The sequence below is a fragment of the Coenobita brevimanus genome, chromosome 106 (genome assembly GCF_032717465.1).
Source record: "Coenobita brevimanus isolate Jiangsu-jjx chromosome 106, ASM3271746v2, whole genome shotgun sequence".
Lineage (NCBI taxonomy): Eukaryota > Metazoa > Arthropoda > Malacostraca > Decapoda > Coenobitidae > Coenobita > Coenobita brevimanus.
This window is the reverse complement of record NC_137059.1, coordinates 1,770,085-1,796,807: the sequence shown is the minus strand read 5'-3', so window position 1 is coordinate 1,796,807 and position 26,723 is coordinate 1,770,085. Positions and strand designations below refer to the sequence as shown.

Sequence of the window (26,723 nt, the reverse complement as noted above, 5' to 3'; positions counted from 1 at the left end):
AGGTCTTTTACAATGGCTATCAAAGTTAGGGTATTCATGAAGTGGGGACAGGGGAGAAGTCCATTATCCAGATGGATCCACTATCCAGGCACACCCTTGGCTGTCTTGCATCAGATAATCGAGGGATTACTGTATCATCATTCATCATCATCGTCACCAAGTCCTCTTTTCCTACCAAAGGATGGGGTGAGGTATGGTCCAGAGAGCAAGAAAAAAAGCCTGATAAAAGGAAAGCTAACAAAATCTACCCAACAGACTGGACCACACACTCACTCACTCACCATTTACACCCCTGGAATCCTCACTTTGCCTCAAAAGCATATTTACACATTACACAGCTAATGTTTTACTTAACTTTTGCATCACACCCAAGTTTTTTTTTTTAGTAGAATGTAGGGTGATAATAATGATGATAATTATGTTGGTGATAATGATAATGATGGTGTTAATATGATGAATATATTAATAATAATTGTGATGATGAAAACATTAACTTCCTCGTTCTTCTTCCCAGGATTACGAAGTTGACTATGATGGCCTGGCAGGTGGTGATATGGTTGTGGAGCCCTTGGTTGGTTTGGGGGGTGCAGGATACATTGTGGAGGGAAGTGAGGGGGAGTGGGAGGTTGGAGGGGTGTGGGTGGGGCCTCGAGAGGAGGAGCCAGTACCCCCCTCTCCCCCTACCACCACCACAACCACGACCACCAGCAGTAGTCTTGGTGTGAGGAGAGCAAAGCCACAACTCACCATAACAGTGCCATCCAGCGAAGACATCAGTATGCTTCAGGTGAGATTTTTGTCATCTCTTGTATGTCCAACTCTGGGCATAGACCTGACAGTCCATTCTGAGGCCCAGCAGTCACCATAATTGCCAAGCACTTTCACATGTCACCATTTTAATAGTAATACCAACTGTCGAATCAAATACCCATACATGTAAATACTATACTATATTACATGCTAGGGCTGGCTTTTTCAGAATTGGGAACGGAAACTGACAATCGGGTATGGAAGGTGAGAAGTGTGAACGTCGGGCGTAGGGTTGAAAGAGGCACACCGAGAAAGACCTGGGACAAGGTCATAGAGTGTGATCTCAGGGGATAAGTGACTGAATAGGGAGGCTGCTAGAGCTCAAGCAGCATGAAAAACCACTGTCAGGTGACCAAGGCCAGTGTGTGCATCCACTTTGGAGCTTTTATAAATGATACACACAATATGAACACTGCCCCCTCCCCCAGTTTGGAATCAAACTCACCTCCTCTGAAATACAAGATTACATATTTAACCACTGAACACCACCTCCCCAATCACTTACAGACCGAAGATGAGGTGGAGGAATGGGGTGGAGAGATGCACTGTATGAGTGAGGAGAGTGTGAACTGGATAAAGGGCGGCCTTATGGTGGAGAACAAAATGACATGGTGGTGACTTGCTTGTGGCCACCCTTTTGGTGGTTAAGGCATTTGGCCATAGACAGATAGACAGATGTTGCATGCCCATAAAGGCACTTGGCTGTTGATAGATAGGTAGATCAAGAGATGTTTTATGTCCAGAAAGGCACCTGGTTATAAACAGATAAATAGATGTTGCATTATATATAGGTTCCTTCTTCCTTGCATTAAAAAAAATAAATAAATAAAAAATAAACAAATAATGCATGATGTTAACTCCATCACAACTAGAGGCCTTCCTTAAGCTGAGAGAGATTACCTGGAATACAGTAGCAAGAATAAACTCAAGGACAACATGACACCAAAAGGGTTACTAGAGTTGCTTCTAACACTTTCACAATCAGAAGTCTCTCCAAGCTGAATACGATCATTTGAGGGCTGCAGAAATAAAGATATAATTAATCATGCTGCTGAGGAGGCTGAAATACTGTACTGCTTAATGACAGAAATGTGTATTGCAGATATGATCATTATTAGGATAACCCTTGTACAATGAAGTTCCTGTACTGTATCAGCAATTCTCCTCATTTTCTCCCTTCATCAAAGTTATTTAGTTTCTCAGTGTTGTAGTTTTTAAAAATTACAAGTCATTGTTTTCATTTCATCGTTTTCATTTTTCAAGGCTCCAACATGCTTGCATACATCAGCCTTGGTCACCTAATGGCAGCTCTCCATGCTGCTCGATCTATGGCAGCCTCCCTGTTCAGTCCCTTAACCCTGAGGTCACACTTAATGACCTCGTCCCCTGCTTTTTTCAGTCTGCCCCTCACAACCCCACCCTCAAAATTGATGCTTCTCACTTTCTGCACCCAATTACCAACCCCCATCCTCTCCACATGCCAAAACCACCTCAGTCTACCTCTCCTCATCATAACACCAAATCACTCCAGTCCCATCCTACCTCTCAACTCTTCCATTGTAAACCCAGCCCCCCCAGGGGACGCACTGCACATCCACCTAATCATTGTCATTTCTGTATGTTTGAGTCTGTAAATATCCTCTTCCTTTACTCCCCAGGTCTCACTACCATACAGCACTACACTTCTAACACATGCAGCATACAAAGATCCCTTAACACGTAGGGAGAGCCCTCTCAGTGTCAGGAGAGGCAACAGCTCCCTAAACTTCTTCCAACCACTTCTCACCCTAGCCTCAAATAACAAAACTCTTCCACGCACTCAAGAGACTCATCAGCTAGCTCAATCCTTTCACACCTGACAATCTCCACCTGCTCTCCCCAACACGCAGCACACATAAAATCAGCATTATCTCGCAGTCTACCTCTAATACCACTACATCTCTTATGCACCCACCTATCATACTAGAACTGGTTCACAAAGTATGGTGCTTAGCATCAGACAAGCAGAATGTTGTAATGAATATTATTTCACATCCATTGTAATTTTATTTAGTTTGTAGAAAAAGTTGTCAGCCATGTTTGACCTACTTTTCGACTGATCTACCATATGAAAGTATTGTACCTGTTACTTAAAAGCACCTGTGTTTTACTGAATTTAAAGGAAGCAGTCTGCCATTTTAAAATTTCATCATTCATTCATTGAATGATGAAATTTTAAAAAAATTTAACTGTGTATATTAAGTGATGTTTATACTGAACTTTTATTATTTACTTTTCATGAGTGTAGGCATACAGTATTTAATAAACTTAATTTTTTGTGTGCCTTTGTGACAGGCTACACATGAGCATCCACGTCAGCCACAGAGGTCCCCAGAGTTCCGTCACAGGAAGGTTTCACCCACCTCAGCCTCACAGGTACAATGATCTTATCCTCCTGTGTTTATGCTACACATCACACCTGCCTCCTCATTAGTGCCACACTCCCTTATCATCCATCTTTTTTTTTTTTTATGAGTCCGACTCTGTGCATAGGCTTCACAGCCTGCTTTCAAGGCCCAGTAGTCCACCTATATACCATACACCTCTACAGTACATGTCACCATGCACATCAGTCAGTGGTAAATTTAACCCCCTTCAGTACAATGACTATTTTTTTTTTTTTTTTTTTTTTTCAATCCTTGGTAGCACCAGACAGATTTATTGCCACTGAGGAGAGACATTTTAAACCAGAGGGGTTTGATATAGACTTCAATAACCCATTCACTGCAAGAGACTTTGCCTAAGTTGAAAAGAATCATCACAAATTAGCAAATGTTAATCATCATATTATGTCATTAGAGTGAAGAGATTACCCCTTTAAAGTAATAGAGTTATTTCCAGTCTGACAGTCTGAAAGTGCTAATGGTCTTGATATATGTGTACTACCAGACTCCAGTGACTCATTCTACACTGAAGTGAATCATTTGGCATTAGTTTAGGAAAGGGTTAATGTGATGATCTTCTATATGTTAGTTTTCCTAATGCCAGACAGTTTTGTTCAGGTTAGGTTATACCCTTCATAGTGGACGGTTCAAAAAGTCTCTTGTTAGAAAAAGTCTTATCTAATTCCTTCAGTGTGATAGCATCTTTTTATTTTACAACTCCCAGACAAGAGACCCCCTGAAGGGAAGGAGTTTATGTCTCCTAACAGCCACTTTCTCAACTAAATTCTTTCCCATTCAGTTATTCACTCCCTTCCTTTTACAACTTCTGCTTCCCACACTCAAAATGCACTTTTCTATCCCTGACCTCATCCCACTCTTTCCTCCATGTTGCCACCCTCACCTTGCCACCTCATCTGACACCTGTGCTTTAATATTTACCTCTCACATCACCACCACTGACATGGGCAGTGATATTGAACTGTATAATCATCGGTAGTGGAATAGCTTCTCCCTGACAATTTATTTCTTATACTGTATAACACCATCCCTTTCTGTGTGATGAAATTTTATTATATTGTAATTTATACATGTTTCCTGCAGATATATCCAGCTGAAGAGAAACTTTACTGAACCCATCCAGCTTAATTTTTTTTTTTTTTTTTTTAAGATATTCAGATTAATTCCTTCCCACTGTTTTGCTTTCTTTGTTATGCCAGACCAATATACTGTATATTGCACATTCTTCTCATGAGCTCTCCATGTCTATTTGTCACAGTCTCGTTCATGATAGTCTATGAATCTTTCTCACAGCTTTTAATTTTAGCTTTCTCAGTGCCTTCTGCTTCACATCTTTCTCAGTAATTACTTATGCTTTTCTTGACGTATTTCTTTTCTTTTTGCAGCTTGTCTTCCTCAGCCTGCCTTCCTTGCTTGAACATTCCCTTTTTAATAGTTCCTCAGTTATCGCTTTTGTTTTCCTTTCCATTTTCATATGCAATCTGTCTTGCTACCTTTCACAGCTGGAGCCACGAGTATCATCCTCTCGGCCACCCATGACCCCTCCATCCCCTCGTCGAGCCTCCAACTGGACCAAAGTGAAAAAGGCTTTCCTGACGGGGCCACAACACCAGCATGCTAAAGGAGAGCCAGTCCTGCATCATCCCCCAGCGAGCTCCTCCCTCCCACCCTCACCCAATAATAAGAATGCTGCTGCTACATCTTTCCACTTTGACCCACCACACATAGGTCAGTCCTGAGGCTGCATTCTCATTGACTTATAGGAGTCTCTCTAGCTTTTTTTTTTTTTTCCTGAGCAATTCATCATGAACCTCTCAGCAGAAGAGGGGAGGGGAAAGGGGAAACAGAGGAAGAGATGGAGGGAAAGAATGGATGTGTATATGAATGGGGGGGGGGGATGAGTCGAAGAAAGGACAACCTGATGGTGAAGGACAAAGTAATATGGAGGTATTTCACTTGCTGTCACCCCTTCCAGGATTAAGGCATCTGGCTATAAACAGATAGGCAGATTGATATTATGTTTTTATGCCAGTGGGTGACTCTATACTGAGTAACAAGCCAAATGGTTTCCTGTTCATCAGGAAACCATTCACTATGCTGGGTGGTAACCATATAACCAAATTTTGGCGCCTGGTGGTTTAGTGGGTAATTATGGCCCGCCAGTCGGATTGAGCTGGTGAAGGTTTACATCCAAGGGATGGTTGGGGTTCATTGCTCACGTAATGTCACTCAGGGACGAGTGAGGCTGGTCACTCTCATCTTAAATGTCAGGACCGACTTGCCTAGCCCCGGGTTCCTTCGCTCCTCATGGGGCGACATAGAATTGGATGTTGGATGTTGTATATCTTTTTAATACCAGAACAGAGTACGGTACATACAGTAAATAACACATGAGAGAGTATTAACATCCTACATGCAGAAAAATGCTTAGAAAAAGGTGCTAGAAAATGTCCTAACCCACTGAGAATATGGGCCCAGGCTACCACACATACAGCCAGGAACAATGGTTTGTTTACTACTCCATTGTATCCGCTTTACACACAATGCATGTGTAGTTTATTTCCTTCCACCCCTGATGCATCATACCAAAGTGAATCTTATATGGGCTGAGAAACATATCAAGTGTCTCTCAGCTTACAAATATTACCTAGCATGTGTAATGTGAAAAGTAGAAGAGGTGAAACATCAGTTAAACTTTGGTCACAGTACCAAGCTCTATTTCCCTTGGTATGGACGGTAACAACAAAGAAGAGAGGTATGGCTTGGGATGATGAGGTTAAGAGAGTGGTGGAGGAAAAGGGGAACAAGTGGCTAAAGTGGTTGCAGGACAGGGGTTCAGTTGAAATAAGATCTGAATACATTGAGAGAAAAAAGCACGTAAAGAGACTAGTGCAGAGAAAAAAGAAGGAGGTAAATGATCAACGAGGAAAAAAAATGAATGCAAACTACTCTGAAAAGACAAAGTTATTCTGGAAAGAGGTGTGGAAATGTAGAAGCAAAAACGGAAAGAAATATGATGGTGTGAAAGATGCAGGTGGTAGATTATTAACCAATGGGGATGAAGTAAGGACCAGATGGAAAAAATATTTTGAAATCCTGATGAATGGGAATAGAGAGAGCAGAGTGGCTGTAAACATGATTGGTTTTGGGGGTGTGCAGAGAAGGAATGCAGTGCCAGGAGACGTGACACTCACACAGGTGAAGAGTGCTGTGAAGGGGCTGAAAAATGGGAAAGCAGCTGGGGTTGATGAGGTGTATGCAGAGATAATTAAGTGTAGTGGAGAGAGTGGAATGAAGTGCTTGTTGGAGACATGTAAGAAGGCATGGATGAGTGAAAATGTGCCAGCAGAATGGAAAAAAGATGTGATTGTACCCGTGTACAAAAATAAAGGTAAGCGAAGTGAGTGCAAGAATTATCGTGACATAAGTTTATTGAGTGTGGTAGGGAAGGCATATGGAAACATTATTATAGAGAAAGTAAGAGAGATATCAGAAGTCCTAGTGAGCGATGAACAGGGTGGCTTTAGGAGTGGCAGAGGATGTGTGGATCAAATATTTACCATGAGACAGATAGAAGAGAAGGCTTGTGAGAAGGACCATAAGGTGTTTATGGCATTCATGGATCTGGAAAAAAGAATATGAGAGTGTGGACAGAGAAGGATTGTGGAAAGTTTTGCACATGCACAGTGTAGATGGTAAGCTGCTAGGTGCTGTCAAGAGTTTTTATGATGGTAGTGAAGAATGTGTAAGAGTTAATGGGAATCTAAGTGAATGGTTCACAATTGGTGTGGGCATCCAACAAGGTTGTGTGATGTCCCTATGCTTGTTCAATATATATATGGATGGGGTGATGAGAGAAGTAAAAACATGAGTAGTGGAGAGAGGGGTGGTGTTGGTAATGAATGGTGATGGATGGAATATCTTAAATTTGTTGTATGATGACGATGCAGTAGTGCTTGCAAATACCGGACAAGAAGTTGGTAGGCTAGTGCTGAGTTTTGCTGACGTCTGTGAGCATCATGCCTTGAGAGTAAATGTAGAAAAGAGTAAAGTGATGGTTACTGAGAGAGAAGGTGACTCCCAGTATGATGTTACAGTGAATGGAGAGAGACTGGTTTTGGCGTGAGAGTTCAAATACCTGGGTACAGTGACAGAAAAGAGAGGAAAATGTGCAAAAGAAGTTGAAAGTAGAGTGACACAAGGAAGAAAAGTAGCTGGTGCAATGAAGGCCTTGATAAGAAACAGAGGCTTGACTGTTGCAGCTGCATGAGGCTTACATGAAGGAGTGTTAGTGCCAACTTTAACATACAGATGTAAGACTATGGTGTGGTATGAAAATGAAAAGTCAAGAGTAAGAGCAGTGGAGATGGGACTGCTGAGGAATGTATGTGGAGTACAGAGGGTGGACGGGATGCGAAATAATATGATTCGCGAAAGATGTGGAGTGAGGTAGTCAGTGGACACCAGAATCGATCAGAGTGTGCTGAGATGGTATGGTCATGTGGAGAGAATGGATAACAATAGAGTGGTGAAAAAGGTATATCTAAGCATATTTGAAGGAGGGAGGAGGCGAGGAGGGAGGAGGCCAAGAAGGTGGAAAGATATGGTGGATGAGTGTGAGGAAAAGAGGTTTGGAAGTCGGTGAGGCTAGAGAACTGACAAGAGATTGAGCTGACTGGATGAATGTTGTGAGGAGAAGTGCATGATCAGGGATTTGGGACCCCTTTTAAAGTGGCACCATTGGAACTGACTCTATCAGATACATTTTTGTGACGCTACACAGTGTGGTGAATGTTTTTGGCATATATGATAGAAGCAGGATTCTGGGGGCTTGAGTGACGAGTGAATGGTAGCATGGCCCATTGGATTGGGCAAATTTGGGCTGTCTGAACATTGCTACTCCTCACTCTGTCCTTGGGTGGGAAAGGAGGTCCAGATGATGATGATGATGATGATTAAAATATATGAAAAATACTCTGACTGAAGGTGTTAATATCTCAACTTCCCCCAGGTGTGGATGCATCAACAGTGTATGACTCTAGTTCCCCTGTGGGCTCACTGGAGGTGTCCCCTGAGGAGCTGGCCCAAAGCACCCCCTCCCCACAGCCACACTCCACACCCTCACCTCAGCCACCATCACTTCACCAACAGCAATCAGGTGAGCTATGGGAACTCCAAATTATACTCAATTGGTTACCAACTGTTGGAAATCGGCCATTCACACAGCTTTAAAGAGTTACCGGTATTATATCAATACTGTCTGGCATTAGATGAGCCTTAATTATGAGGCAGGAATGAGTCTACTTGATTAGCCTACTGATCAAATCAACCCAGTCTAATGCGACTGCACATGGTCATCAACTAAGCTTCAAGTGGTAATGGACCTGCCAGGCTAGAATATGCTAGAATAAATGCTCTGTATCAATGATTATTAACTCAGTCACATTTTTTCTATATCACCCGTCAATTTAATGCAACTTAAAAGACACACATCTTCCAAACTGGAGGAGGGGTATATATAATTTTATTAATTTTAATTTACTCTTTCCACAACTTGGGCACTCTCTCAAAAGAAAGAAATAATCTGTTAACTGCAAGAATATGATAAAAATGCTAAACTGCAAGTAACCCTTTCAGTCCACTCCACATCCTTATCTCATCCACCCTCACTTCACCACCAATCAGATGAGCAATGAGATGTGCAGGACCTATATTGCCCCCACGGAAGTCATGAAAGACTTTGAACGTGAGAATGCTGACCATTGTTCAGTTTATTTAAACTGTAGGGGACCACTATCCCTGTCTGGAAGATATTCACAGAAGGAAAACCTCTAGTCACCTCTTAAGAAAGACTGGAACATGGCAAGAAAGGATTTTCTGCCTTAATGACCCCATCCCTATTTCACTGACAGGCATATCTGACCTATTTTCTGAGGGTGAGAGAGAAAGAAAAGGAAAAAAGAGTGAGAGTTTAAGACAGTGAGAGGGGTATGTGATGATGAAATAGTCAGGAGGTAATTCTGTCATGGCCATCTTCCCAAAGTGTTCCCCAGAGAAAGTAAGGCATTGGAGATGATGGTGATGATGATGATGATCATGATGATGGCTCATTTCCTTCTGACTTTTCTGTGCAGGTATGCAGAGGAACCTGGCTGACCTGCAGAAGAGCCTCAGTGGGGAGTTCAACAGACGACTGCAGGAGTGGGAACGTCTCAAGGGTGGGGCAGGGCAAGGGGGTAGCAGTTTCTCCTCCTCCCCACCCCCTCATGGCTCCCCAGGATCTTCACCTCCTGGACTCCCTGCACCTCAACCAGAAGACAACCTCCCTCACAACTTCAAGAAAAAACTACACGAGTGGGAGAAAATGAAGGAGAGAGAGAAGGAGAAGGCAAGTGGTTGATTACATTAATGAAATCTTTTTTTTGTTGTATCTAAGCCATTCTCACTGAAATAGATTTCATATCACTTCTTCCTCAGTGATGTATTTTCCATAAGGATCAGTAGTAATGAAATCTCTCAAGTAAGAGTGAATAAAATAAGGTACCAGTATTCAACCAAAACTGCATTGATTTTAGATGTTTGGTGCAATGTAACTACAATACCATACTCTGATAACTTAGTCCTGATCTGTTACTTAAGTCAGACTATCAGATACTCTCTCAAACCAGGGCAAGGTTGAGAGTGGGACAGGGCGGGTTCAGGAAGATGTGAAAACCAGGGTGCATGGTGAGGATGACCTTCCACCAGACTTTCGCAAGAAACTGACAGAGTGGGAGATTCGCAAGGCCATGGTGGGCAAAAGCCAGCAGAATGTGGAGGAGCTTCAGAAGAACCTGGGAGAGGACTTTAACCGCAAAATGGCGGAGTGGCAGCGCATCAAAGGCCACGTGAAACAATCCTCATCACCACCAGCCACATCACACTCTCAGGTCAAATCCTCAGCCTCTGCAGGAAATATTCAGGCCAAGATGGTACAGGTAGTATCCATCCTAAGTAAGGGTTAGCTGTGTCTAAATGCTAGTTAAAGTATGTATGTAAAATGAAACTAAGCAAGAACAAGAAATTATAAAAACTCACTTAGAGATACAGAAACATACCTTTTCCCATAGTATGCATAAACTTTAAAAAAAAAAAAAAAAAAAAAAAGCTAGAAGAAAACCCTCAGTAGAAGAAAATTGACAGAAACACAGAAAGATATTTTTTAATGTAATTTTTTTTTTTTTAAGATCATGTAAAGTTGAGTTTTCTATAAGCTGAACCTGCCATACTTAAAAGGATACTACTGACACAGGCACAGCACAAGAGCATCCCAAGTCAGGGACAAGTAAAGACATCTGCTTCTGCCAGTCAAGTTTTTGCCAAGCAAGCAGGAGGTCCTGGGTCCAGTCCTAGGTTAGATAGGAAGGGTTCAGCTCATAAGATCAAGAAAATGAAATCAAGCAAGATGGACAAAGTACCCCTGGTGAGTTAAATGAAAACTATTGTTAATCTCTCCAAGGGAAAAAAAAAATTCTCTAGCCTGAAAATACTGCAAATGTTTGTTTATTAGTCTAGAATGAAATAAAAATATGTTATTGGCTTGAAGGGGGAACTTCATCCTTTGTTTATTTGTGTAACAGGGGAAGGTGGAGGGAGGACACAAGGGCAGGGACAAGTCAGACAAGGAGCTGCAGTGGCTGGAGAAAGAGTTGCTCAAGGTGGAGCGTGAGACTCAGCGGTTGGAGAGGGAGAAAGAGAAGTTCCTTGAGAGACAGGCAAGGTCAGAATTTGACTTAATCTCTTCACCTCAAGGATTTCAAATATACTTTTACTTGTTTGAGTTCTAACAATTTTAGTACAGGAGAGGCCTACCAGGTTAAAAGAGGAGAAGCAGTATCCATTCGTCTCATTATCCTGACATCATCAGTTTTTTATTTGGTTCTAGCAAGGCCCCTGAAGGGTATAACTATCTTGGCCCCTATAAGTAAGATAACCAACAACTGAAATATGCAACAATCTTTCAACCAGAACTGACATGAGCACCTGATGAAGGTTTTTCATTTTAATACATGTTTGGTCTTACCCACTCAAGTAAGCAGCAGCAGAAAACAGGAGAAAGCAACCGAATTAGCTCACATTTACTCTCTCTGCTATCATAAATAAATTATATGCAATTTCAGGCCATCCATTCTCAGACCATAGTGACTTATGGTTTGCCCCAGTTGCTTCACTTCCTGCCCATTACAAGTCATGACAGTCAATCATCCCCACCCAATAAACCATTCCAGTTAGCTCTTTTCTCTACAGTACATGTGTTTCACCCTCATGGATGAGATCTTTTTGAGTCAGAAACTCTCACCATCTTTCCACCTTCTAGGCCTCTCCTCCCCCCCTCCTCTAACTCCCACTGTTTTGGATCTGTACGTTTTCTTTATCAGTTTATAATCACCACCTTCTCCATATGGCCATACCATTTTAACACACCTTGATACGACCTTTCTGGTATTCTGTGACATCTTTCACACCTCTTTCCTACACTGTCATTTCTCACACTATCAAAACATCTTGCCCTACATAGAAGCAGCAAAAACCAGATGCTGGTTAATCCCCTTGGTACTTGAAAATCTGTTTTATTATATTTATTGGTCACCTGGTTTTAATGCTATTTGTCAAAGTCTTTGTTTTCTCGTATAACTTTGTGTATACTGTAATGTCTATCTCACATGCATAAAGATCATTTTTCTTTTGTAAATCCCCCAATTCCCCAGACTTGAGAAGATGCGTCAGGCAATGGGAGGACAAGGGGGACCAGCAAGGAAGAAGGAGATCTATATCAAAACCTCAACAGGGGAGTTCCGGTTTGAGGGCATCAGCCAGACGTTCACCAAGAAGCTGTATGAGTGGGAGGAACGTCGAGGGATACGACCTGAGTCCTCAACCATTGCACTACTGGATCCTAACTATAATCAGGCTCCAAAGAATAAGGATGCACCTGAAAAACCTAGAAGCCCTGAATTGGTCAGGCTAGTAAGGTGAGAGATGGGAGAGGGAGACTTTTCTGTCTGTGGAAAACGAGAGAATAATTCATAGTAAAAATCACTGATATGTCCCAATCATGATCAAACTGTCACCAAAACGGAGCTCCAAATTGGTCAAGGGTGAGATTTCATCCAAGTCTTCTTAAATCTACTTTTGGCGAACCATTCTCCACATTCCCACTCATAGATTTTTCATTTAGTTTTCATCCTCTACTGTATTCGCTCCACTTGCCCAAGCCATCTCAGTCTTCCTATCAATACAGTAAATCTTCAGTATATATTGGTGCGTGTTCCAGGTCACCTTCATTTTACAGTCAACCGATATACAATCTTCCACCTATAAGATCTTAACATTTTAGCACCCTTTTCACGATATATAGTGGTTGGCGTTTATTACTCACATAATGCCACTCAGGGATGAGTGAGGCTGGTCATTCTCATCTTAAATTTCAGGAACAACTTGCCTAGCCCTGGGCTCCTATGCTTCTCACAGGGCAACACAGGATTAGATGATGGATAGATGGATTCACGATACACAATCACCATTTTTGTTTATACGATCATGATAATCTTCTATGATGCATCGTTTTCAATATGCGATTGCCAATTTCACTTAAATGATCCTTACATTCAGTGTACAGTCGATCATTATTTGACCAGCTTTCCCTGAACATAACCCAATTGTATAGCAAGACTGACCTGAACAGCAACTTTTTCCATACAAATACTGTAGTACTGTAAACTGAGGGAAACTGCAAAATCAGCTTCATAAGTACCATATGAATTTTTAGTTGGCAATTTTTCTTTAATTTACTGCAGATGTGTAGTAAAATGAATGCCAAAAAAAAAGTGATATATGTAAGAGGGCTGACTCTGTAATTATTTCTTGCAGATCCAAATCAGAGTCATCCATGGCACCTGACATGGTGGGGGCATCAGTGCAATCTCAGCCATCTAGCCTCTCCCTTAACGAAATGGACACCGAGGACCAAGGGCTGCAAGGTCAGTACTGTACAGTACAATCACAGACAACAGTTCTTCTAATATTCAACTACATCTGCTTCATATTTAAAGCATGTTCATCATGCCTAGTCACACTTATGACATGTCTGTCACATTTTTTTCCACTTGCACTAACAGAGAAGCATCTGTGGGCAGAGAAACATACCAGGCATATCTCAGCTCAGTAAGATAACAAGCAGTGAAGCCTACATGAGGTGGCACTCTGCACCCTGGGTAGACCAGATGTGGCATCCACCTACGAGCCATACCTCATATTTCCCTGCACCTTGCTGTGGGAAGGCCCCTGGTCCAACCCTGATGAGGTGCTATTTGCCATTAGGGGGCATCGGATCCTCGCACTGCATATGTATTGTACAGTACTAAACAGTACCTATAGGATGGCCCAACAGAAGCAGTTGCTTACCTGTGGTTGACAGGTCTGCTTAGTCAGACAGACTGCTGTTAAACAACAACAACAACAAAGACAGCAATTACAACAACAACAACAACATTTACAAGAGCAACAACAACAGCTACAGCAGCAACAACCACTACAACGGCAACAACAACAACCACTATAACAGCAGCAATCATAACAATACTTATAACAACAACAACAGCAACTGACAGATTATTTTATTCAGCTTAGGGATGTTTTTCAAAGTGGAGGAGGTAAATATAACCTCCATTAACTCCATCACTACCTGGAATTCTGCCTATGCTGAATAAAATTTCTGGTCACAGGAATAGTAAAACATATTACATTATGGCTGTATAAGAGGTAAAGTTTCCATTTCTGACTACACTTAGTTCATTCTTAAGAGTGGAAAAAAAGTCAGTATGATGATGATAAGTTTGATGATGATTATTTTTTCATATTTGTTTTCACCGTCTTCAGCAGACAACAAGGCTGTCAGTGAGCCCACTTTAGCTGGTGAGGAACCAGGAGGTCCTAAAGTTGCAGTATTGGTGCAGCTGGAAGAGGTGGTGGTGGATGAACCCCCGCCTGCTCCCCCACCACGCCGGGCCCACCGCACCCCGGCACCTCCATATGCACCAGCCGAGATCACTAGAAACATTGACTCATCTGGCAGGTTGGTGATGTATTATAACTTTTATCTTTGTAGTAGGTGGGGATGCTCACCATCCACTCACTCAATGTAGTGCCACTTTGGGTGTCTGCCCTTTCCTCTCTTCTTTCCTTCCTCTTCTGTCTTTCTTTTCTTCATTCTTTCCTCTTCCTTCTGCCTATGGGTGACTCTACACTGACAAGTCAAATGGTCTCCTGTACACCAGAAAACCATTTACAAAGTTGGGTGATAACCATATAACCATATTATGGCACCTGGTGGTTTAGTGAGTAATTAAGGTGCTCCAGTTGGATTAAGCCTGTGCAGGTTTATGTCCAAGGGATGGTTGGGGTTTACTGCTCATGTAATGCCACTCAGGAATGAGTGAGGCCGGTCACTCTCATCTTAAATGTCAAGACCAACTTGCCTAATTCTGGGCTCCCACGCTCCTGATGGGACAACCTAGAATTGGATGATGGATGGATGGATGGACCACCACCACCACCGCCGCCGCCGCTGCTGCCCCCACCGCCACTGCCACCGCCACCACCACCACCACCACCACCATCATCATCATCATCATCATCATCATCATCATCATCATCATCATCATCATCATCCAGAGCCTCCTTTCCCACCCTAGGGCAGGATGAGAAGTAGCAACATCCAGACAGCCCAAGTTTGCCCAGATTGGTGATGTAGTGGAGCAGCTATAGAGTCCACCTTGGAGCCAGACCTCCTCATATTTCCCTACATTTCATACTTCACCATGGGAAGGACCCTGGCCTGACCCTGGTGAAGCATTGTCTAGTACAAGGAGATGCTGATTTCCAACAGTGTATGTATACATGTAGGACAGCTCCACAGAAGCAGTTGCTTACCTATGGTCAAAGGGTCTATTCTGACAGACAGACTGAAGTTAAACAGCAGCAACAACCACAGAAGCATTACAGATCTTTCAGTCCTATAACTCTCCCTAATTTTCTGGTCTGCATTACACCACCCCACTGCACCACCTTGTACACCAACTGAGATTGTTTGGAATATCTGGACCACAGAAGAAAGGTGACTTCAGCATGCAGTCTGGGCCACAACAACAAAAACAACCACCTTGTTTAACTAACGAACTCTTCCTTTCAGTGAGGAGGATGTCTCACGTCGAGGTCGGAGGGTAGAGAGGGATGAGGAGGAGGTGGATGTGGATGGGGAGAGATCCCAGGGGGCATACCACTCCCTCCTGCATGAAAACATGAGCCTCCTCGACAAATTACGCCAGCAGGAGGACCTCTGTAGGGAGCTGGAAAATAAAATGGGTGACCTGGACTCCAAGATGGACAATGTTGCTGACCAGCATCTCAGAACACTAGGTAAGGTGACAGACAACCTGACAGACAGACAGAGAAAACAGATACTTAGTTAAAGTGAGATAGAAAAGGCAAATAGATGGGAGACATGGGCTGAAAGATGGACAGTGTAGCAAAAGTTGGAAAAAAAAAAAAAAACATAGCTTCACAGAGCAGTAGATAAAGGTAGCATGTGGTGGAGAGGAAGCACATATATATAAGAAAAGTGGGGCACAAAAAGCAGACAGATGGGGGATCTAAACTCAAAGAAGGAAAGGGAAGGTGATGAGCATTTCAGAACATCATCACAGTCATCATTATAATCAGCTTCATAACCCTGTTGACCTTTTAATATATGGGGTGAGCAGGATCAGAAGCAGGAAAAGGAAAACACATAGTAGCAGAACTGATAACAGAGAAAAACAAAATCACACAGAAGTAGAACTGGTAATAGATTGTCAAGTAAAATGAGCAGTACATTCATTCACTCATTATTCAGACTTTCAAAATTTTTTCATCCACCCCACAGTCAACAGGATAGACATTTCATTTGATTAAGTCACTTTCACAACTAGATTGGGGTATAACCATTCTTTCAACTACCAAGCTGAAAAAGAAATGAAAGCTGTGTCATATGTATAGCAAACCTTGATTCATATTTTGTTCTTCCATTTTTATCCTGAGGGTTTATTTTTATTACTTTTTTTTTTTTTTTACTGTTTTGATTACTGGGATATTTAGCCCTACATCTCACTTTTAGATGAAGATAGCAGAAAACAGTAACAGTTGACTGGTACAGCAGGTAAAAACAACAAGTATGCTGCAATAGTGGAACAGAAACAAGAGGGAGGCTGTGCCTTTTTATTTTCCCTAATTAAGTGTTCAAAGCTAACACCTTACATCCATTTCTCTTGCTGGACACTTTATCTTGTCATTTTATGCTATGCATGTAAGCTAGTATAGTTTATAGGCATGAAACTTGTATTTAAGCTTTTTTCTTTTTCTTCTAAGACTAAAATTCCCATACGTCCACAGAGAAGCTTCATAGGCAAGTGACCATCATGAAGGACTCAAGCAGTGGTTCCTCCACCTTATTACACCACCACCCCTGCCCAGAGGAGGGAGAAGATGGAGATGAGGCAGTGGGAGGAGAGCCAGGTAACATACTCAGTAATTTGACTGAGACCATATGTGGATTTTGTTTTTTTAATCATAAAAAATGTTTAGAATCTTGTATGAATACTTGTTCATCATAAAACTTTGGTTCAGATCCTTAATGAAGACTTGTATTTTGAAATTTGGTTAACACCATTTATGAAGACTTGTTTATTATAAACATTGCTTAGGTTCATTTATGAATGGCTGTTTATGATAAACATTGCTTAGGTTCATTTATGAATGGCTGTTTATGATAAACATTTCTTAGGTTCATTTATGAATGGCTGTTTATGATAAACATTTGTTCCTTTATGAATACCCTATACCTGTTTATGAAAAAATACACAGTATATATATTGTTAGGATCCTTTATTAAGACCTCTTTGTCACAGAAATTGGATCTTTAATGAAGACCTCCCATGCAGATGATGCTGAGGCCAACCAGCGTCTCATCAACCAGCTGAAAGCTCGTATTGTGGAGCTGGAGATGAAAGGGGACCGCTTGAAAATGGAGAAGGAACAGTTGGAGGTGAGGATATGAGAGAGGGAGAGCAAGAGCTGCATACAGAGCACAAGACAGAGATTGCCTAGTTGCATAAATCTAAGTCACTTGCTTTTCCCTTATCCCTTTCCGCTTCCATACCTGCAAAAATCTCACTCCCCCAGTACACCTTAAAGCTGACATAAGGAGCATTTAAGAGATTGCTGAGTTGCATTAGTCTAAGCATTTTTCCCTCTCAGCTTGGTCCCCTTCCTAACCTCCTAAAATCCTCATCCCTCCAGTGTGCTTTCAAGCTGCACAAGGAACATGAGACTGAGATTGCCGAGTCTTTGGTTGAGAGGATACGAGAACTACAGGATGCTGGTGCAGAGGTCAACATTCAGACTGTTCAGCACGACCCATCACTTTCCCAGGAGGACAGGTGACTCAATGGGCCTTATCCTCATTACCTTAGGAGCAGGATTGCCATTTTAGCCCTTTTGGCCCTTTTGGTACCAGATCAAGAAATACACAAAGTCATCACGATAAGTATGGAATGTGTTCTTAAGTATTAAAGCTTTTTACACATAACTGTCAATGCAATCTGAAGGAAACTGGCAAGTGAGTTTAAAATGTAATGATAGCATCTACAGTATGAAGTGTATTTGCCAATTTTTCATTACAATGCCCCACTGAGGTGTAAACAAAAAAAACAAAAATCATATGCAAATTTTTTATGAGAATTTACTGTATACACATCTGTCTGACACCAAAATCTGATGGCCAGTGGTATGAGATATTGCAATATTGTTAAGCTGGTCGGTAGTCTAGCAATATTCTAGACGTTATAGCAATTTATTTAAACCTAGCAACATGTGATTAGGCATCTTTACTTAGGAGATGGTGGTAGGCGGTGGTGACAAACATCCACTCACATGATGTAGTGCTGCCTACTTCTTTCATCACATTTATCAATCTGCTACTGTGTCTGCCTTCCACTTTTCCTACTTTGTCCATTCCCTTCTGTCACATTTCATTGTTTTTTTCCACTTCAGGTAGCTCTACACTAAGTGACAAGCCTAATGGCTTCCTTTAACCCCAGAAACCATATGGGTGGTAACCATATAACAGCATGATAGGGTGATGTGGCACCCATTATGGTGTTCCTGTTAATTTGTGGAGATGGAATTGCGGAATCCACCCAGGAACAAAACCTCCACACTAAACACTATGCTTCACAGTGCAAGGCACGCTTGGCCGCATCATCAGAATATACAGTATTCACTACATGGGTGGCCCTGCAGAGGCGGCTGCTTGCTACAGTTGATGGGTCTACTGTACAGTACTCAATCACACTGACCAAAGTTTATCAATAACAACAACAGCACCTAGCAGGGGGTAGCTTAAGCTAAATAAAAGCCATTTTAAGGTTGGACAAATTAAATGAAAAAGATTTCATTGGATTCAAGAGTTTAACATCATTATTTGTACCCACTCAGTGTGCCAAGGGAGGAGCATACACCTGAACGGTCCAAGGATGAAGAAGTTAGAGAGGACTCAGAAAAACCCGAGGACCTGGAGAAGCAGGTAGAAAGGAAGGAGGAGACAGAGGAGATGGTGGTGCGAGAGTTGGAGGCTAAGCAGGTAGCCAGGAGAGAGATGAGACCCAGGGAGCATCGCAAAACTAAGAAAGTCCCCCCCAAGAAAGTACAGAAGCTCCACAACCTCACTGGTGACTTGCTTTTCCAGGTGAAATATGAGTCTTGCAAGTGGTTTAGGATGTTTATTAACAAAAGTTATTCCCTGCCTTAAGAATCAGTTGCCCTTCAGGACCTATAAAACATAGACTGAATGCTTATAGATTGGCTGCTTAAGTATGTCAGGTACTGCATGTGCATGCTGCCTGTTACAACACAGTACAATAAATTTTCCTTAAATTAGGTCATACCTATCCCACATACAACAGCAGGTTTATGCTCTGTCTATCTATCTATCTATTGCCAGATGCCTTAATCCCTTATACGGGGTGGCCACAAATAAATCGCCTCCACATCACCCTGTTCCCCGCCAATTCACTGCCCTGCTCCCAATTCACACACCCCTCTCTCATATACCTCTCCACTCCATCCCTCCATCTCATCCTTGGCCTTCCCCTCCCTCTCTCCCCCTCCACCTCACTCACATACACTCTTCTTATCAGTCTCTCACTCTCCAACCTCTCCACATGGCCAAACCACCTCAGTGTGTTTCACCTAATGCTTCCTATCACATTCACATCCACATCACAACACTCCTTCACATCCTCATTTGTCAGTCTGTACTTTCATGTGACTCCACAGGCTCCCATCAAATAACTCATTACTACTGCTCTCACTCTTGACTTCTGTCCCTCCAACATCGTCCAAGCTTCACTTCCATACATCAGAGTTGGTTTCACAATACTGTAATGTAGTAACTTTTTCACTTCCATGTTCACTTCCCTGATTCTTATCACTGCCTTCAAGGACCCAGCAACCTTTCTTCCTTATTGTACCCTTTCAAGCACTTCACCCTCCAAACTTCCATCCTTACTGATCACACTACCCAAGTACTTAAACGTACTCACATTTTCCATTTCCTCATTGTCCATGATGCAACCTCACTGTTCATACACTGACTTCATCTCTCTCAAAGACCATAACTTTACTCTTCCCTACATTCACCTTTAAATTTAAAGGTTTATGGTGATGAAAAAAATGTGCAGATAGTGAGGAGATGATTATAGGGGATGGAGGTGCTCACCATCCACTATCTCAATGTGGTGCTGCTCTCAGGTGCCTGCCCTTTCCTCTCTTCCTTCCTTCTTTCCCTCCTTCCTCTTCTGTCTTTCTTTCCTTCATTCTTTCCTCTTCCTTCTGTCTCCAGGTGACTAAACTGACTGAAAAGTCAAATGGGTTTCTGTACACCAGGAAACCATTTACTTTGCTTGGTGTAACCATATAACCAAATCATGGGACCTGGTGGTTTAGTGAGTCATTTGGAGAGCCACCATTAGGTGACCAAGGCTGATGCATGCAAGCATGTTGGAGCCTTCTAAAAAGAAACAAAATGAAACGAAGGAATGAAACGATTAAGGCGCTCCAATCAGATTGACCAGGTGCAGGTTTATATCCAAGGGGTGGGTGGCCTTTATTGCTCATGTAATGCCAATCAGAGATGATTGGGGTTGGTCACTCTCATCTTAAATGTCAGGACCAACTTGCCTAACCCTGGGCTCCTTTGCTTCTCATGGGGCAACATTGGATTGGATGATGAATGAATGATTCATAGAAGATTTCAGAGTAGTGGAAGATGATCACAATTTCATGTACAGTACTGGTATAATTAGGATGATGATAATGATGATGATGATGATGATGTTGAAATCAGTCAGGGGTTAAGAGCTAACAAAGATCAGAAGTATAGAAACGTTATTATAGTATAAAGGCTGTCTTGATTTCACAAATTTCATCCAAAATTTCCATACCAAGGTGTAATTCTTCCAAGTCAATGTCTGTTTCAAATACCATCCCTTCTGCAGGCTAAGCGATTGGAACAGGCCCTGGTTGCAAAACATGGACTGGAGCGAAGAGGTGTAAGTGGGGGAGGGTCAGGCCAAGCCCCCACACACCGCCAGAGGAGTCTGCAGGGCCAGTCATCACTAAGGCTGGTGGGAGATTCAAACCCACCACACAGACACCCCCACCAAGGACCCTCCCGTACCTGGTCTTCAATTGAGGCCATTACATTTCCAACGGACTCCTCAACAAATGTGAGGCTTATACTGGTATATTTATTCTGTCTATCATCTCTACAGTTAGTCGTACTTACTCTGTATGTTATCTTTTTATATTCTTTTGTGTTAGTGTGTCTACAGTAGATATAAAAAAATTGCTAACTGAAGTGGTATTGGTATGTATTATGGTAAGCTGACCAGTTCCCCCAATTTATCCCACAGGATGCTGAGAGTTGGGAGGGTGGCAGAGGGCGACATGGGACTTCGAAGGGAACAACAGGACAGCTAATATCCAGCCGTAGCTTCAGGGGCAACCCACCCCATGCCTGTGATCCTCAGGATCTCCTTGCCATGAATGCTGAACTTAGTCGCATGGCCAAGGAACTCAGGCTGGAGATGATGAAAATGTGGAGCTACAGAGGTGAGGGAGAGAGTGTGGTTGTCAGAATACTGAGAGGTAGACCAAGAATGAAGTGGAAAGAAATAGTACATTCTAACTGAGGTGACTAGGAGAAAGTTTGCTTATGAGGTTGTTGGAAGAAGATGACCAAGAACAAGTTGAGGAGATTATGAAAATGTTGTGATACTGATGAGAGAGAGAGAGAGAGAGAGAGAGAGAGGCAGGCAGGCAGGCAGACAGACAGACAGACAGACAGACCAGACAGACAGACAGACAGACAGAGACAGTACATGAGACTGGAATGGTAAGAACATGGAGTGCAACACTATGAATATGATCAAAGGACTGAAAATGTGGAGCTGTAGGAGTGGCTATGAGATAGGTGTGAGAGAATGGAAGCTGGAAGAAGAAAAAGAGGAAAACTAAATACTGTATAAATGCTGAGCAATAAGGGTAACTAAAAGAGTGTTAAGTAAGTTGGATAATTGGAAGGGGAAGGAGAGGAAAGCAAAAAGCATGGTGGAGAGATAAGGAAAATGAATTTATGACAATAAGATAGTAGGCTGGCTGTAAGGAGGAAAGGAAGGTCAAGAAGAAGGTGAACACAGGTATGTGGGAAAAAGGGTCAGAATAATTATGATGATGATAAATTTCTGCTCAAACCTCTCTTTTGTATATAGAAAATTGTACATCACCTCATACTGTATTTTTAAGTGGAATAAGGATTAGGACAATAATGATGATTATAATGATGATGAACCATTTTTGCTCAAAGTTTTTTTTTTTTTTTTTTTAAATAGTAATTTACTGTTGTCCTTCAGATTCCACATCTCCAGAGTCAGAGGCATCAGAAGTGAGGTCTGTCCATGATTTGGATGAGAATATAGTGAGTCTGAGAGTGTCATATGTTCCTTGTTGTCAGGTTTGGTATTGCAGTGAGACTAGAAAAGTTTTTAATCACTCCAGCATAAGGTCTCTCTCTCCTTTCCTGTCTTTATCTCTAACATCAGATTTTTTATTGTGCTCTCAAAATCACCCTCATAGTTAAATGGTTGATGAAGTCTGTATTTTATCCCTCCCCACCAGAAGAGTATCTCATAAGTTGAACAATTTTGCCCTCAAGTAGAAAGAACAAAATATATATGACATCAGCGTCAAGGTGTCCAAGTATATAATTTCTGTTTTACTCCTGTTATCTCTAGATTATCTTTTTTTCAGCTTAGAAGCTTTTCAAATTGGAGGAGCTAGATACAGTTGTTAACTTTTCATTAGTCACTAAGCACCCTCTTAGTTCCAACAATATTGTATAGGAAAACTGTTAATTTCAAATGACCTATTAATATTGCAATACCTCCCTACAAGCAACCACTTAGGTTAGCTCCTGGAATATAGCATAGAGGAGACAGAATTGGGTCTTCTTTCTCTTAAGATCATGTGCTGAAGACATCGAGATTCACCTAGGAGCTGTATTTTTTTGAGCATAGCAAGCTTCCTACAATTTACTTTTTGTCAACTAGTTTCCTCATATAGCATGTTAATGTTGTCTTTTGTGGTACCATATTTAAAATCTGTTAATCATATAAAAACAAGTTACTTTTAGATGAAATAAAACCCCCTTAGATTTAAGTCTTTGTATCTTATTTTGGTTAAGGCCAGGCAATTTGATTCAGCTTTAAGAGAGACTTCTCGGGATGAAAGGATTAAGGTGTGATATCCAAAATATATTGCTAAGGAACATGTGATAGGATGATTCCCATGCTGACAAGAATGCTGGCAACAAACAGGACTAAAATGATGGTGATGATAACAAGTAAACATTGTCTTATTGCAGTTTCAGCAGACAATTTTGTTGTAAACTGTGTAGGTTATATATGTGTTCTCCAACAGTAACACTTCAAGAAAACAAAGCTTTTCCTGGAATATTTCTCTAGGTAATGATATGGGTGACTTTACACTGAGTGACAAGCCAAATGGTTTCCTGTACACCAGGAAACCATTTACTATGCTGGGTGGTAACCATATAACCCAATTTTGGCGCCTGATGGTTTAGTGGGTAATTATTGCGCTCCAATCAGATTGAGCCAGTGAAGGTTTATATTCAAGGGGTGGTTGGGGTTGATTGCTCATGTAATGCCACTCAGGGATGAGTGAGGCTGGTCACTCTCATCTTATATGTCAGGACCAACTGCCTAGCCCCAGGCTCCTACGCTCCTCATGGGGCAATATAGGATTGGATGATGGATGGATGGGATTGGATGATGGAGGATAGCCTAACAGTATCATTCAAATTGCTGAATATGAATAATAAGAAAGCCTTCCAGTTAGAAAAATTTTCAAATTCTAAGATAACTCCAGCCTTTGTTTTAAGAAACATTTGCCTCATTAGGCAGAGAAGGAGCGCCTGGTGGCAGAGGCCAATGAAGTGTTCCAGAGTATTGCACTGTTGCATCAAGACACCACCCAGTCCTCACCACCACTCTCACATCGATCGCCATCAGCAGCATCACTGGCAAAGTGCAGAGGTTCATCTAGCTTGGAGGAGATGAGAACTCGACTCAGCTTTGAGGACAGAGATCACAGGTATGACCAGGAAGGCACACAAAAGAGCACATACTGTACTTCTTCCATGCTGATCAGTTCAAACAGGGTTTAAGTCAACCCTGTGGAGACTTGTCTCCAGATCTTTTCATGTGAACCTAGAACCCTCTCTTTTATTGAAACATGATTGTGTCCGGATTGAGTCACTTTATCCTTGGATCAGTGCAAGTTTTCCCTGAAATTTTCATTATGATGCTACCATTCGTTTTGATATAATCAGATTGAAGGAGAGATGGCAAAGGTAACTAGAAACATGAGAGCAAGTCTGAGATAAATATTGCTGTCAGTTTGACAAATACTCCTGACGCTGAATTAATGCTAAGAGCTGCTAGTCAGACATTGTGATGCCAGTGTTATTTTATGTTCATTATTTTTACTCCTTCATTCCAATGATGATTTTATTTCTTAATTCCTGCTACAGTATTTTCAAATGATTTTGTTCAGTTTAGGATAAACCTGCTAAACTGGAGAAGTTAGGTCAAGTTTCATTAACCTTTTCACACCTAGGTGGCTCACTTAAATATCATCAGGAATAAACTAAACCAATGTGTCATCAAAGTGAAGGGCTTAATAAGTCTGTTTTCTGTGGACAGTACTCCATCAAGGAGAGACTCACAACGCAAGCAGAAGCAGCACAGGCAGTTTGAAGAAGAGGAAGAAGAAGAAGATGAAGAAGAGGAGGAAGAAGAAGAAGATGAAGAAGAGGAGGAAGAAAAGGAACAGGAAGCTGAAGCAGAACTAAGTGTATTCCTGCCTGGCGGTGCAACATTAGGTGAGCTGCTCTTGAGGACACAGCAGCACCATGATGATGAGGAAGAGGAGGAAGAGGAAGGAAGGTCATGGGAGGTACTGAGGAGGCGGTCATCTGATGGTCTCTCTACAGTCACCTCAGGACCCTCACACTCACACTCACCCTCACCCAGTATTGCCTCCAGTGCCCCTGAAGCTGAGGTAAGATTTGTAAGTAGAGGGACACCAGTTTTGCTAGCCTTCTTTTTCCCATACTTGAATCTAACCCACTCATATTTTTACTGCAGGGTAGGGTACTTACTCTCCATTAGGTGCCTCACCCTCCATAATTGCTCTAGTATATGCTGAATCTACAAAATTCCAGGGACACTGAAGGCAGTGATAAGGAATAAGGATGTGAGCGTGGAAATAAAGAAGTCATTGCCTGACAGTATTGTCATCCTCATTCACATAAACTTTCCTTATCAGTCTTTCATTCTCCATTCTCTCCATATAGCTAAACCATCTCATTGTAATTTTAATGCTTTCTTGTTGACTTAATAACAAAACAGAATGTCAGATATGTGCTTTTATAATAAGTAACTATGTACTGGAAAGGTTAGTTATGTGTCTTTCCCTTCTGGGCAGACATCATCACGTGTGGATGAGGATGAAGACAGCATCTCCCTTCCTGGCACATGGAAAACCGCCACCACTTCCACCACACGTTCTGCCGAGCATATGATCTCCTCCAGCTTTGAGTGGGAGGAGGAAGAAGCAGAGGAGCGGAAGAAGCCCAGAGGAAGATGGAGGGCTGTGGTGGAAGAAGAGGAGGAGATGGAGGAGGAAGAGGAAGAGGAGGAGGAGGACAGGAGGCCCAAAGAGTGGAAGGCAAATAGTGATGAAGTGTCAGAAAATGCTTCAAATAAAAAACAAAGGGGAAAGTGGAAAGCAGTAGTGAATAATGTGGAAAAAGATCCCATAAATCACAAACCCAAGTGGAAGGCAGTGGTTGATGATAGTGAAGAATATGTTAATGGACAAAAAACTAGAGGAAAACAAAGAGCAATGGAGGATAACAAGGAAGCCATCAGTAAGGAACAAAAGCTGAGAGTTAAGCGAAGTGTGGGAGTGAGTGAAGAGGTAGAAAATAAGGAAAAGAAAACCAGAGGCATGTGGAAGGCAGTGGTGGATGACACAGAGGAAGAAGATGAAATGAAGTCGAGGGGAAAGTGGAAAGCCATTATAACAGATGTAGATGTGGAGGAAGAAGTGAAACCAAAGAGGAGATGGAGAGTGGTTGCAACAGATCCTGAAGAAGAGGAAGATAGCAGCCACCATGAAGAACCTAAGACCCAGATTTCTGCTGTGGAGGTGAAGGATGCCAGCAACAACTTTGAGACTGAGGTGACAGTGACTCTCTCCGGGGTGCGACAGAGAGGCCGAGAACTGAGGACCCGACGCATCTCAGACACTCAGGTAATTTGGCTATAATTTCTTCAGCTTAAGTGATTTTTTTTTTTCATCCCATTTCCCATAGCTCCCTGGCAAAGTAAGTCAGTACTACAGATTTACATCTTTTCCTCAACTTATTCATGACTTGCATCATATTATAGTGCTAACTAGAATTACAGCTAGTGGCAAAGTAATACAGTACTACAGCTGTATATCCTTTGCAAAGAACTTCATGGCTTGTACCATATTTAAATGTTAATCTCATGTACTACAGTTCAGTGGCAGGATAAGACAATGCTGTACAGTATGTGTCTCATCATCCTCTCCATGTCAGTATTTCTTGACTAGCACCATATTCTGGTGTTACTTCCTTGTTACAACTCAGCATTTAAGATGGAGAGAAGGCAATTCTAGGCAATGTTAAAGTGGACAGGGTACAGAAAAGTAGTGGTTAACATATGAACA

General features: G+C 41.9%; 1 protein-coding gene across 1 annotated transcript in view; it reads left to right on the top strand.

Annotated features, from left to right (window-relative positions):
- LOC145416474 (uncharacterized) overlaps nt 1-26,723 on the top strand; it is a 64,509-nt gene that overhangs the window by 32,798 nt on the left and 4,988 nt on the right. Inside the window, exons 4-25 of the mRNA XM_080285430.1 lie at nt 515-787; nt 3,145-3,225; nt 4,754-4,979; nt 8,263-8,409; nt 9,386-9,639; nt 9,920-10,222; nt 10,543-10,713; nt 10,871-11,010; nt 11,999-12,262; nt 13,161-13,270; nt 14,169-14,364; nt 15,481-15,707; nt 16,719-16,841; nt 17,267-17,370; nt 17,625-17,764; nt 18,822-19,071; nt 20,882-21,112; nt 21,299-21,497; nt 22,298-22,362; nt 23,863-24,056; nt 24,668-25,025; nt 25,452-26,282. Coding sequence (XP_080141556.1) covers nt 515-787; nt 3,145-3,225; nt 4,754-4,979; nt 8,263-8,409; nt 9,386-9,639; nt 9,920-10,222; nt 10,543-10,713; nt 10,871-11,010; nt 11,999-12,262; nt 13,161-13,270; nt 14,169-14,364; nt 15,481-15,707; nt 16,719-16,841; nt 17,267-17,370; nt 17,625-17,764; nt 18,822-19,071; nt 20,882-21,112; nt 21,299-21,497; nt 22,298-22,362; nt 23,863-24,056; nt 24,668-25,025; nt 25,452-26,282 — 4,887 coding nt within the window. The remainder of the gene's footprint in view (nt 1-514; nt 788-3,144; nt 3,226-4,753; nt 4,980-8,262; nt 8,410-9,385; nt 9,640-9,919; nt 10,223-10,542; nt 10,714-10,870; nt 11,011-11,998; nt 12,263-13,160; nt 13,271-14,168; nt 14,365-15,480; nt 15,708-16,718; nt 16,842-17,266; nt 17,371-17,624; nt 17,765-18,821; nt 19,072-20,881; nt 21,113-21,298; nt 21,498-22,297; nt 22,363-23,862; nt 24,057-24,667; nt 25,026-25,451; nt 26,283-26,723) is intronic.